Below are 14,919 nucleotides of genomic sequence, written 5' to 3'. Positions count from 1 at the left end.
TTGATTTGCCCCATAATGCTGAGTCTTTGGAGAAATTTGCTTCAACAAAGTTTGGATTCAAACTGATGATCCTGAGATGACATGCCCCAGTCCTTGGGAACGTTGAAATGAAATGCCCCTGAATGATGGACTTTTGAAGTGATGTGACTTTGCTGATGCCACTTTAGGCTCTTCAAATGATTTCCATTGTTGGAACTTCCTTGATGGAAAGTGCTTACTTACAAACGAAACTATTCAACTCAAAATGGTAATTTTAATGCGACGTGCATGCAAGTTTTGAAAACAAATCATTTATTGAAATGAAACTGTGGTATACGATGAATAAATCCCAATGAGGATGCAATGGAAGTTTGAATTTCAAGGTGAAAAATGATGTGATAATATGGTATCAAAACAAATGATTAACAAGTATTCAGGAGTCAGGTTAGCGCAACCTTGCTTTAGTATGCTTTCAAAAGAAACCTTGCTTCAATTAGGACTTTCGAAGGTTGTAACGTGGCCAGGTTCACAGTTTAAGAAACAAAGGATATAAGCTCAAATTTTAATTTTAACCCACCCATTCTTCGTAATGTACTCCAGTCCTAAGTTCAGTTAACTGTCGACTTCCAAGAGTGTTTGCATATGATAAATGAGAACCAATGGATTCTAAGGTGGCAGTCACCTATTCTTCTTTGACAAGCACACAAGTTTGTTCTTGCTTTTGACAATGATCTTTTGATCTCTTTTTTTTTTTTTACTTTTGTACCCTTATTATTTTTGCCTAAGTCTCCTTTTTAGGTTTTGACTTAGCGGGCTTTTCTTTGATTTTTTTTTTGTTTGAACAACTTGTGTGACATTTGTTCAATGATATGAGAATTTGAGATTTGTGACTTCCTTATTACTGTTCCAAGGGAAACAACTGTTGTAAGCTTTAGATGTTCACTACCACTTCGACATTGTGTACGAAGAGAGGATGCGGTTGAACCTTTGGTCGGGAATGGTTCCCATGAAATGATCTTCTTGGAAATCAGATGCATCAGTTACTTTAACTGAACAACTACCCTGCCCCAGGTTTTGATTAAGGGTTTCAATTTTCGTGCAAAAAGAAAACACCTACTTCTAAGGCTCGAAGGGGTTAACGAAGGATTATCTTCCTTATATCTCCAGTGTTTGGGGATTTGAAGGAATGCCTGTACATCATCAACAAAGTTTTATTTGAAAGCACACTGATGCAAATTGGATATTTCGTTTATCGTCATCCTCCCTCAAATCTTGCTTAGACAGAAAGTTGATAAAGAAAATGAAATGGAAAAGCACAATTTTGTATTTTTTTGAATTTGTGTAAGTGATACAGAAATAAAGAAAGAGAAACACGTTATGATTGATTCAAAACAAATGCAATGCTCATTTCATTAAAATTACGATTAAGGATTACAGAATTCAAATGCGACAAAACACATTACAAACAAGGAAAATTAAGAAATGAAAAAGACAAAGGCCTAGTAACTATCAGCAGCAAGGATGAGCTTTCCCGTCTGATATCTGGCTTTAGGAACATCCCTTTTGATTCGACACTCAATGGGGTAGGGGATTAGTGACCACATTTGGATTAATATCTCGGAAGGTGAGCATCTTGTTTTCGATCAGATCTTGAACCTTCTCCTTCAGAACCCAACAGTCTTCAATGGAATGACCAACTACTCCACTATGAAAAGCACATTTAGCATTAGGATTATATCCTTTGGAGAACGGTGGAGTTGGAGCTTTAGTTGGCCTAGGAGCTATCAACGACTTATGGATTAGTGCAGGCCACAATTCAGTGTAAGTCATTGGAATTGGGTCGATGCGACGAGGCTCCTTTGGCGGATCTTTCTGAGGCCTATTCTGATTCTGCTGCCTATTCTGACTTTGTTGAGCATTCTGAGGAGCACTTTGTGAAGCATTCTGATGAGAAGCGTTCCATGGTTGTTGATGCGATGGCATTGGGAAGTACGGTTGTTGATGTTGAGCAGCTGCAACATGTGGATACTGATAGTAAGGCATGAATGGTGCTTGTGGATAAGTTGGAACTTGGTAAGGTTGTGGATTTTGAGTTTCTTCACCACTAGTCACAACAACATTAATTTCTCCTTCTTTCTTCCTCTGGAAGTTTCCAGGAAATCTCTTTGCTTGGTTGTTGTTGGATGATTCAGCATTGACAATCTTGCCATTTTTCAAGCCTTCTTCGACCCTTTCTCCAATAGTGACCAAATCAGCAAAGCTAGAAGAGACACTTCCAATCATTTTCTCATAGAAGACTGGCTTCAAGGTATCCATAAACATACCAGTAAGCTCTTTTTCAGCAAGAGGAGGTTCGACTTGAGCGGCTAGCTCTCTCCAGCGTTGGGCATACCCTTTGAAAGTTTCTCTATCTCTCATGGTCATAGTCTGAAGTTGTCTGCGATCAGGGGCTAAGTCCATGTTGTACTTGTATTGTTTCAGGAAAGCTTCGCCTAAGTCTCTCCATGTTTGGATATGCTCCCTCTTCAAACTCATGTACCATTTCAGAGAAGCTCCAGCCAAGCTATCTTGAAAGATGTGAACAAGCAATTTGTCATTGTTGGCATAAGCGGCCATCTTGCGAAAGTACATAGTCAGATGATCTTTAGGACAAGTATGCCCCTTGTACTTTTCGAATTCAGGGACTTTGAACTTTGCAGGTACAGTCAAGTCAGAAACCAAGCAGAGGTTCATGGTATCAAATCCAAAAATGTCATTTCCTTCAACGACTTTCAACCTTTTCTCGAGGACATTGTACTTTTCTTTCACTTCCTCCACCTCGTGGTTGTGTTCTTGATCACCACGTTCGGAATCATCAACATGATAGACAAAAGGAGGATTGTTGAGAGTAGGTTGAACAGTAGTGTGAACAATCGGTGACTGTTCAGCGACGACCGGTATTGGTGCAATTTGTTGCGCAGAAAGTCCTACTCCCAAAGTATTCGCGAATGGGGGAGTATAACCAGGTGGTAAACCAAATTCTGGCCAGGTAGAAGGTGGCCTCTGAACGGGAATGGGATCCTCAACAGCTTCGGAGACTTCAGCTACGACAGTTCTTTGGGGTTCAGCATCCCTAGCTATTAGCACTTGCATCATCTCAGTGAGCTTGGTGATGCTTCCCTTCAATTCGTCGATTTCCATCCTAACTTCCATGTTGTGTTGCTCTTGGTCAGCCATTCTTTTTCGAGAAACACTACGCGTCTGATAAGGATGTCGGGGAATCAGCTTGCCTTGTTAAACTGTTGGAGGAATAGATGTATGAGTACTGGATTGAGATGCAAATGAATGCAGATGCATGATGATTTTTTTTTTTAATGCAAGAATGAATGCAATGTCATATCATGTATGATTCACAAGTAATGGACTTTCAATCAATTGGATACAGAAAAATTCAATTTATTTGGCACAAAGTGGCTCACCACAGGATAGTTCTAAGGTTTTTTTGACAAGGTTCTAGACGCGGTTCTCAGAGTTACAAACTTCTTTCGAAAACTCAGTCGTCTAGTAAATAACTTACCACCCAACTGTGTTTTCAAACGAAGTCTATTCTGAGTGTGGTTTTCGCACATACCCACAGTAATAGTTACGTTATGCAAGTTGGGTGCGAAACCACCATTTCCTAAAAGTCATGGTTTTAGGGTCTTTCTAAAAGGTCCCTAGAGTTAACGATCCGAATTGAAAACATCATCGCTCGAGTAAATAACTTACTCAACCAAAGACATCTTCTCAAAGGACCTACTCTAGGCGGGGTATTAGTATCTCCTACTTGACACTACGTCAAGCAAGTTTAATACTAAACCACCATCTTATCTTATGTGTTTCTTGAGCTCGGGCGTAGAGCTTTGTCCATAAAGTGCCAATAATAGAAAGATTCCAACCACGATGATAAGAAATCAAACAATGATATAATAAAGGCAATAAAGAAGCAAGTAAATAAAGCTAACAATAATACAAGAAAAACTAAACTAGGATTGACTCTCTTAGGTTATCCCCAGCAGAGTCGCCAGCTGTCGCGGGTCAAAAAAATCATCGCCACGAAATTGTAACAAAACAGAGTCGCCACCAAATTTTATTTATTCCAATGGGAACGGGAAAATATTGACAAAACCCACAAATGAAATGAAATGGACAAAGATGGTCTTCGCAACCAAATTTGGGTTCGGGAGTCGGTTAAGTAAGGGGAAGGTATTAGCACCCCTTACCTCCATCGTACTCGATGGGACCCATTTAGTTAATCTTGTGATCGATTGTTAGCTTATTATCTACTTGCGTTCTAATTATTATATGGACAAGAAAGAAACGGGTTTTGGATTTTTTTTTATTATTGTGCTCGCCAAGACATTTGAATCTTGTGCCTACATATCTTCAATGGAAGAATCAGAGCGAATGTAGTTCGGACGAACTACGAATTTGTTTATTGATTTTGATGGGTCTAATCGCACTTGGGCGGAAAGTCGTGTTTTTGAATATGGTTCGCACTTGGGCGAAATTTGCACTTGGGCAAAGAAAACATGAGTTTTGAACTGAAAGCGTTTTTATGAAAAAGTGGAATTCGAGTACGTAAACAATGGCTTAACGGCCATCGCCTAGAATACTTGAAAGAGCATTTGCTAAATTGAGCGTAATGAAGTTTTTAATGGAATACAAGCATCCAAACAAAGGCTTAACGGCCATCGCCTAAATGGTTGAAAGAGAAACTTGTACAAGTACGTACAAACCCCTCTTGGGTGATGAAAGAGATTGAAACGACTCGAGTTTTTGAGGAGTCCTTAATGAGATACAAACATTCAAACAAAGGCTTAACGGCCATCGCCTAAATGTTTTAGAACAACTTGTACAAGTAGGTACAAACCCTTCTAATTTCATCCATTGTGGACTCAACTCAATTCGATCGTAAAAACATTTTTTAAAGAAAGGAACTTGGTATTTAACCAAGATTTGTTATGAAATGATTCGCACTTGGGCGATGAAAGTAATGATTTAATGAGTAGAAATTGTTTTTAGAGTTTTTTTGTAAAAGAAAGAGGCAAATCGAGTTTGAATGAGTTCTTAATGGAATCTAAGCATTCAAACAAAGGCTTAACGGCCATCGCCTAAATGCTTTAGAACAACTTGTACAAGTACGTACAAACCCTTCTTTCAACCATTAAGAACAAAACTCGATTCGATTATTAAAACATTCTTTGAGGTTTTTGATTGTGACAAAAGAAGTTTGAAAAAGATACTTGGTGTTGACCAAGATTTATTATGAAATTATTTGAAGTGAGCTCGATGTTGGATCGAGGAAGTTTTTTTGAATGAAAATATTTTTTGGGTGTGAATTTTCTTAATTAATTAAACTATACTTAACCAACTAATTGAGTTGTTAAAAAAAATTTAATTAACAAAATTTATTTGACTAAAATAAATTTAATCAAACTAATTAAGGTAATTTAAAAATTAAATATCTAAATCACTTGGCTTAAACAAACAAGCTAATAAAAGAATAAATAAAAAAAGAAAATTGGACTATGGGGGTGAAATCCGCAGGTGGGAGGAGCATGGCCCAAATAACAAAATTAACAAAGTAATAAAATAAAAGAAGAGCCCTGGGCCGGACCGGGTCATGCCGGATCCGAATCCCATAAACTCACACAAAAACGGGTTTAGCTGAAAACCCTAGAGGCATGGTGTCGCCTCACTGAACTCGTATTCTTTCTCTCATACGACTCTCTCTGTTTCGATTCACTCTACTTTACTCGTTCAGTTTCGTTTCACGATTCTCAACCAAGCAATGTTTCCAGATCTCTCTCGATCTCTCTCTCGTGACTCACCCTCTCGGTTCACGCTTAACAACATCATGAGGCAAAAACATTAAATCCCAATCAAGCCCTAACCCCAGATTTCATTAGTATTCAGAGATAGTTAAGATGAATGTAAGAATTACAGTGTAAGGAATAAAGAAGAAAAAATCGAGTAACCAGGTATTTCCTTGCTTCTTCTGAACTCTACTCGGTCCTTCTTCTTCTGCCTCGTCTCTGTTGCGATTCTGCTTCTGATTCCGCTTCGTTTCCGTTTCGTAACGCCTTTGTTGTTTGCTTCCGCACCGTGTGTTGTTTCTGTGAGTATGGTGAGGTTGCTATGAGTGTGTTGTGCGTGTTTTGTTGTTGTTGTTGTGTCTCAGTATGGAGCGGTGAGGGGTTAAAGTTGTATGGTATGCGTATTGGCGGCGAGTGTTCTGAATGAATTTATGGGAAGGTTGGAGGTTAGGCTGCGGTGTTGTTTTGCTGTTGATGAGTGTCTGGTTGTGTGGTTTTGAATGAGTGGAGGTGAGGTTCAGTTGAGTGTGGTTTTTTAGAGATTATGTGTATGTTGTGGTTCAGTGAGTGTATGGCAGAAATTATGGTGGTTGAAGAGTGATTCTTCAGAGGGATGTTGGTTTCGATGGTGATGGAATATTGATAGTGAAAGTTGTATGGTTTATGTTTTGCAGCTTTGGAGGAAGAGTTTTGATCAAATTTGTGTAGAGTTTCTTTATGGTTTTCTTCCTCTCTCCTTTGTGATTTAAGCTCTGTTATATAGCTGAAAGATAGTGAGAATTGGGGGGAAAATTGGTGAGGATTTGAACATATTTGGTATTCTGTTTCATAACTTTTTTGATGCAGTTTTTGTGTGTTTCATTTTTGTGAAAGGTTTGGATTATTGCTGCAGGGTCTTTGTCGTTTTGGAGCAGCAATACTGATGGAGATATGCAGAGCATCAAACTTGGGGCGCAGTGGATCGGTGGTGAACCCATGAAAAAAAAAACTCAACATTTTTTTTTTGTTTGTTTTTTTTTTTTGTAATGGGCCACATGGATTTTGTGACAATGCTATAAGAAGAATTATTAATGCATATAATACAATATGAATCTTATAGTTTCTATTTTAATTTTAATCTAAATTGATAATAACTAAATAATAATTTAATTATAAATCAATCTAAATAAAATTTCAAAAAAGAAAAATGCAAGATTTAATTTATTAATATGTGAATAAAAATGCAAATGATAAAATCGAATTCAAGATGCAAAATTTAAATGAAAATATGCAAAACTTAAAATGATTTACTAATTGAAATGATGAGAAACTAATTGCAAACTGTGCGGAGACGAACTTATTTTGGACGTAGTCTAATTGATCGATGCTAATACAAATGAATTAAATGAAAAAGCTTAGGTCAAAATTTAGGGTGTGACACCTACTATACTCTGTTCGAGGCATCCTTTTCACAAAAAATTGGTGCGATGAGCAGGGAGAAGATGCCTTCAACAAAGTATGAGATTGAAAACTTCACCGGAGTGAACGATTTCGGCCTGTGGCGCTTGAAGATGAAAGCCCTACTGGTTCAGCGGGGCTGTTTGGAAGCGTTGAACAGAGCGGCGGCTATAGATGCTGTGTTAACGTAAAAAGAAAAGACGACCATGATAGAGAAAGCCCATAATGCGATTTTGTTGAGCCTTGGTGATAAGGTTCTTTAACAGGTATCAAAGGAGACGACAACATCAGGGTTATGGGTGAAACTTGAAAGTTTATACATGATCAAATCATTGGTAATTCGACTCTACCTGAAGCAAGCATTGTATTCATTCAAGATGATTGAAGATAAAGTGTTGGTTGAGCAGTTGGATATGTTCAACAAATTGATTCTTGATCTTGGAAATATTGATGTGAAGATCGATGATGAAGATCAAGCGTTGTTGCTGTTGTGCACTTTGCTTCGAACACATGCTCACTTCAAAGAAACTCTCTTGTATGGAAGGAAGTCCCTGACCTTTGAAGAAGTTCAACCAGCCTTGTATTCTAAGGACTTACACGAACAAAAGGAGCATAAACCTCCGACTATTGGTGAAGGTTTATCCATTAAAAGAAAATTCTTGCGAAAGGGTGGTAAGTTCGACAAGAAGAAGGGAAAAAGTCAGCACAAGTCTTACAGTGGCAAAGCATCTGGTATTCGATGCTACCATTGTAAGAAGGAGGGTCACACAAGAAAGGTGTGCCCTGAACACCTGAAAGATCATGGAGGTAAGGATAATGGCAACACAACCATTGTTCAAGATGATTTCGTATTATCTGATATTCGTGTGGTTTCAAGCAGTGACTCGAGTAAGGATTGGATTATGGATTCAGGTTTCACTTGTCACATGACTCCAAACATAGACTTGTTCGAGGAATAATGTGATCAAGATGGTGGATTTGTATTGCTGGGAAACAACAAAGCTTGCAAGATTGTAGGTGTTGGATCTGTGAGATTCAAGCTCCACAATTAGTAAATAAGGTTGTTGACTGAATTCAGGTATGTTCCTGATTTGAAAAGAAATTTTATTTCTCCTGGTGAATTCGACAAGAAAGGATATGTTTTCCAAGGAGAGAAAAATATTTTGAGAGTCATGAAGGGGTCGAAGGAAGTCTTGAGAGGCGTGAAGAAACAAGGATTGTATGCCCTTGATGTTGAATTTTTAAGTGGTTTGACAATTGTTGCATCCATGAAACCTTTGTCGAAGACAAAAATTTGGCACATGAGATTGAGCCATGTCAGTGAAAGGGATCTGGTCAAATTGGGAAAATAAAATCTGTTTGGTGGAGACAAAGTCAAAAAGCTGAAGTTTTGTGAACCATGTGTACTTGGAAAATCTTGCATAATGAAGTTCAACTAAGGAAAACAAAGAATACATAGATCCCTTGGTTACATCCATGGTGATCTTTGGTGGCCTACAAGGTGCACATCACATTCAGGAGCGGGATATTTTCTATCCATAGTAGATGATTATTCTAGAAAATTATGGGTATTCATCTAGAAGAATAAGCATGAAACTTTTGAGCATTTCAAAAGTTTGAAGACTCTGGTCGAAAATCAAACTGCCAGAAAAGTCAAGAGGTTGAGAACCGATAATGGCCTTGAATTTTGCAATGAGGCGTTCAACAGTTTTTATGCTGCCTCTAGTATTGCAAGACACAAAACTACTGCATGTACTCCACATCAAAATGGTTTGGCTGAAAGGTTTAATTGAACTGTTTTGGAGAGAGTCAGATGCATATTGACTAGTGTTAGGTTAAAGAAGGTGTTTTGGGCTGAGGCTGTTTCGACAGCAATATATCTGATAAACATATGTCCTTCAATTGCGTTAGATATGAAGACAAGGTCGACAAACTAAGAGTAGGAAAGACAAGGTTGAACCTAGAGCTTTGAAGCGCATGTTCATGGGATATCCTGAAGGAGTCAAGGTTTATAGTCTATGGTGCCTAGAGTCAGGTCACAAAAGGAGTATCACCAGTCGAGATGTAGTTTTCAATGAAGCTGAGATGGCTTTTTAGAAAATTGATGATGTTGGTCGAAGTGCAGAAATATCTGACGAAGAGCTGGAACAGGTATAGATTCATGTTGAGGTGGAACATGTTTATGCTAAATTGCATATTCCAGATGAAGTTGAAGAAGAAGTAGAAGATGGTGAGGAATATGAGGAAACTGTCGATGACTACCTATTTTCGAGAGATAGGACGAGAAAAGTCATTAAGCTACATCATAGACTTAGGTATTCAGATCTTATAGCTTATGCCTTAATATCTACAAGTGAGATTCTAGAGGAAGAACCTAGAGACTATAAGGAAGTTATGAGGAGTTGGAATAAGGCTGAATGGCAGAAGGCCATCGATGATGAGATGAAATCTCTTCATGATAATCACACTTGGGAACTGATCGATAAACCTGTTAGGGCAAGGTTAGTCAGGTGTAAATGGATTTTCAAAGTTAAGGAAGAAATCGAAGGAGTGGCGTCGTAAAGATACAAGTCAAGGTTGGTCGAAAGGGGTTTCACTCAGAAAGAAGGTGTCGACTTCAATGATGTGTTTTTCTCCTATTGTGAAGCATATGTTCATTCAAGTGTTGCTTTCCATGGTGGCACAGTTCGATCTTGAACTAGAACAGATGAATGTGAAGATTGTGTTCTTGTATGGTGATTTAGATGAAACGATCTTGATGAGGAAACCTGAAGGGTATGTCGAAGAGGGGAGGGAAGATTATGTGTGCAAGCTAAACAGATCTTTATATGGATTAAAACAATCTTCTCGATAGTGGAATAGGATATTCGAAAAGTTCATGGCACACATAAGTTTCGTTAGAAATCAGTTCGACTACTGTGTATATTTTCGATTTTGACCTAGTAATTCATTTGTTATTTTGTTGCTTTATGTGGATGATATTCTCATAGCAAGCAACAATGTCAAAGATGTAATGAGGGCGAAGGTTGAACTCAATAAGGAGTTCGATATGAAGGATTTTGGAGCATCATCCAGGATTATTGGGATTGACATCCGAAGAGATAGAACGTAGTCGAAGTTATGCTTATCTCAAGAGGCATACCTACGGAAGATTCTCGACAAGTCTGGTATGTCAAATTCAAAGCCTCTTGTGACTCCGACAAACCCTCAATTCAAGCTGGGTATTGATCAGTGTCCTAGTAATAATGTCAAAAGAGCTTATATGAATGGAATTCCATATGCTAATATAGTATGTCCTTTGATGTATGATATGGTCTGCATAAGACCCGATATAGCATATGCAGTAAGTCTTGTAAGCAAGTACACGACGAATCCTGGAAAGGCTCACTGGCAAGCATTGAAGTATATTCTAAGGTACATAATGGGTCTCTAGACAGAGTCTTAATTTATGGTGGAGCCTTGGGTCAAGATAGTAAAGCAGTAATTGAAGGATATGTCGACTTTGATTATGCATGTTGTATGGATTCCATAAAATATATTTCTGGATATGTTTTCACTATGTTTGGAACAACAATTAGGTGGAAAGCAACACTTCAAAAGGTTGTTGCTTTATCAACCACTGAAGCAGAATATATTGCCCTAACTGAAGCTGTGAAAGAAGCAAGCAACGCGGCTTGAAGGTTTTGCGAAGGAGTTGAAACTTCAAGGTCGAAGTATCACTGTTAAATGTGATAGTCAAAGTTCAATACACCTTTCGAAGAACTCAGAATATCATGAGCGAACCAAGCATATCGATATGAAGTTGCATTTCATCAGAAGAGTAATCGAGCGTGGAGAAGTATAAGTGCTGAAGGTTTCGACAAGTCACAATGCTACGAATATGATCACCAAGACATTGCCCAGTCGCAAGTTTTTCCACTATATGCAGTTGATAAAACTACATGAAGAAAGTTGGTTTGTTCTTTGATGTTATAGAGTTTGTTCCAAGATGGAGATTTGTGAGAATTGGGTCGAACTCTAGTGGGTCAAAGAGTAGATTCCTGTTTCGATAGAGAATGTGTCAAAGACCTACATACTGTAGTCAAAGTGTGTTCTAGTATGTGGGTGTTGAAATGCTAGGGTTGTTAGTATTTCGAATTGGGTCTGTTTGTTATGTCCAATTGTTTAAGTTAGCTTGTACTCTAAGTTGGCTTGTAATAGATATTTGTGAAAAAGCCTATTAGTTTAGTATGTTAGGTTTATTATAAATAGCATACTAGTCTCTCATCATTGCATACTGCAAATCTTAATTTAGGGTGAGAGGGTTATTTGTTATTCTTGTAACTTGTAATCTTGATTGAAAGATAAAGTAAAGAATAAAGTTATAACCAATTCATGTTGTTCTTCTTGTTTTCATTGTGTTCCCTATTATACTCTGTTCGATGCATCCTTTTCACAACATTGAGGGAATTATTGATCAAAGAATTTGTTACATATTTTAATTAACTAGTAGTCTATCTTTTTTGTTGTCAAAATTAATTTGCCATTAGACATATGTTGAATGAAATATTTAAGATTTTCAAGATATTACATTCAAAGCTTAACTATTAAAAATAGAAGAAAAATAGAATTGTAGAAAAGAAAATTAAAAAAAAAAAAAGAAAAGAGAAAAAGTTAAAAATAGAAATATTTTAGTCTCCATGTCATTAGAGAACTATCAAATATAAAAGGAGACAAACTTGGGGGTCAAAATTAAACAATTGAACTTAAGGGTTCAAAATCAAGTTATTAGAAAACATGAGAGACTAAAATCAAACAATTAAAATTTGAAGGACCAAAATCGAATAATTGAATTAAACAATTGAAACTTGGGGGTTCAAAATCAAGTAATTAGAAAACATGAGAGATAAAAATCAAACAATTAAAACTTGAAGGACCAAATCGAATAATTGAGAAATTAAGGCGGTCAAAATTGTATTTAAGCTTAATTTTTAATAGTTATTGGGATTTTACTTTATCTATATACAAAAATAAATAATTAATAATATAATATTAAAAATAGCACACTGTTGGTGTAAATTAATTCTACATCATCATTCATTAAAATTATAACATTAAACTATGTCATATAAATATTTTAAAATTAAAAGTATGACTTGACAAAATTGATTGTATAAAAATAAATTTCTCTAATAATATTTCATCTCATATAAATATCTTCTTAGACCTAGAGGTGTGCAAAATAACCGATAACCAAGAATCAAATTACTATTCAAATAAAACCACATTTAAAAGTCCAACCCAAACTTATGTTTACAAACTGGTGACCCATTAAGAAAAAACTGGTACCCATTATTACAAACCGGTTCAAATATGGGTATATTCCAAAACCCATTGTTAAGTAGCAGCAACTTTAATCTACATAAACTAAGATAACCCCCACTTGCATTGCTTATTTCAGTGTGAATTCTAATTCATTGATCTAATGTGTAATGTTTATCTCTAGTTGTGAAGTAGAAACAACTTTTAGCTTATTAAACTAAGACAACTATGTTAACAAATTATAATCTATATTGTTTGACAACAACTTGTATGTTCTTGAAATAGTCCCTATGTATTCAATTCTATTTATGCTACCAAATTTCATAATTCACACATTACATGTGTTAATGATAGATTTGTGGTCTACATCTGTAGTTTTGGATGCAATTGGTAGTTGTCTTAGTTTAATAAGCTAAAAGTTGTTTCTACTTCACAACTAGAGATAAATATTACACATTGGATTAACCAATTAAAATTCACATTGAAATAAGCAATGCAAGTGGGGGTTATCTTAGTTTATGTAAATTAAAAATTCTCGTTTTTAATTTATTTGTGATATTTTGTATTTAAAAAATTGGTTTTAAAATTGATTTTTTTTATAAAATTGGTTTTAAAACCGGTTTTTTATAAAACTGGTTTTAAAACTGATTTTTTTATAAAATTGGTTTTAAAACTGTTTTTTTTTTAAAGTAAGTAAAAAAAAACGGTTTTGAGAAAAACTTATTTAAAATTGGTTTTTTAAAAATTGGTTTATATTTTAAAAATCGGTTTAAAACTGGATTGAACCGTATGTAAACCGGTTTCAAAAAACCAAATCGATTTTATAGAAACAGTTTTAAGATCCAAAACAAACCATATATATAGTTTGGTTTTGTTTGATTTAACATTCATACACACCCCTACTTAAACCTCAATAAATCTCGACCCAATTTGGAATTTTGGTACATTGTATAGAACACTTGTTCTTTCTAATAATTAGTCATACACGTCTATTTCTAAAATCCTAAATGAGCATAGCCCTCTCATTTACAAATTTCTTGAGCCAATTCTTTTTCCATCAGTCTCTCCTTTGTGCCATTAATTTGGGACCTGATTCCTTGACTTACATTTCAATTTTTACCAAATCTGCTTTTAAATAAATTTCAGAATAAAAAAATGTGAGATCTCTAGAAGCCACTCCCATTTAATTTGAGCCTAATAATTTTTTATACTCTATCTATCTACACCAACCAAATAGCTAGCAGCACCTAAATACCCGATTTGAAATATAAACTTTTATATGCTTTATTATAAAAATGTTATATTCCTCTTTCCAGAAACACATTTCTGCACATGACATGATAATAATCCTAAATTCCAAATATTATTAAATATCATATATCATAATATTAGAAGCAAAAGAATCTAGCAATTTTCTCCAGCAGCTTCTGAGCCGTTGCTTTGCAATAAGGTTCTCTGTTCGGCCTAACAGGTCAAAATGGAATATGTCCAAGAGAAGCCTGCTATAGATACAGCCTGTGGAAAAGTTGAATTTGAATATTACAAATAAATATTATATTTATAAACTTTTTTTTTTCTTATTGTTTATCCGTTTATATTCGGTTCAGAAACAGCTTATTATAAAATAATAAAATATATGTACACAATGTGATAAGCAACATGGCATATTTCAAGTATTAAGTTGACTAGGTGTCTAAGGTTCTACCAACTATCACCGTACATTTTAGTTTTTGTTATTAAAATAAGGGTCTTTTAAAATAAGGTTCTACCAACTACCAGCTATTGTCAATTTCGTTCATAAAATTAATATCGAAAAGTTAACATAAATATAAATATATTTAATAAAGTTAAAAACCTTTTAAAAATATTAATATTTTTAATAAAATCATATTATAGTCTTAAAATTTGTAAGAGAACAATACACCTTTTTAATACTATTAGTGTTTACGTATTTTAAGTTAAATGAGCAGAACATCTTAAATAAAATTTTGGAAAAAAATTATGAGACTTATTTCATGATATGCATTTAGAGGAATAAATTTTTCAAAAAGATGATCTAAATGGACATATAGGGGGAACATCAAGCAATTTTGAGGGAGTGCATGTGGTTATATCTTGTTGAAAAAATAATATAATTTAAGTCAGTGTTATATTTTGACATATTATGTCAACAAATTACACTCTAAAAGTTTTAGTTAAAAATTAAATTTGTAGTAATGTGCAACCGATTGACATATTATGTCAACAAATTACACTCTGAAAGTTTGAGTTAAAAATTTAGTCAGTAGCAAAGTGCAACAAATTGACATAATATGTCAATCGGTTACACTTGAGAGTTATCAGTCTTATTTGTTAGTTAATTGTT

The 14,919-nt window shown here is 35.4% G+C and overlaps 1 protein-coding gene across 1 annotated transcript; it reads right to left on the bottom strand.

The window, feature by feature from the left end:
* Positions 1-1,554: 1,554 nt before the first annotated feature.
* On the bottom strand, positions 1,555-3,195 carry LOC131605865 (uncharacterized). The gene has a single exon (XM_058878165.1). It carries the CDS (start codon positions 3,193-3,195, stop codon positions 1,555-1,557), a length of 1,641 nt encoding a protein of 546 aa, XP_058734148.1.
* Positions 3,196-14,919: the final 11,724 nt, after the last annotated feature.

Source organism: Vicia villosa, linkage group LG5 (genome assembly GCF_029867415.1).
Source record: "Vicia villosa cultivar HV-30 ecotype Madison, WI linkage group LG5, Vvil1.0, whole genome shotgun sequence".
Classification (NCBI taxonomy): Eukaryota; Viridiplantae; Streptophyta; class Magnoliopsida; order Fabales; family Fabaceae; genus Vicia; species Vicia villosa.
Note: the sequence above shows the minus strand (reverse complement) of the source record. Positions and strands in the feature narration are given on the sequence as shown.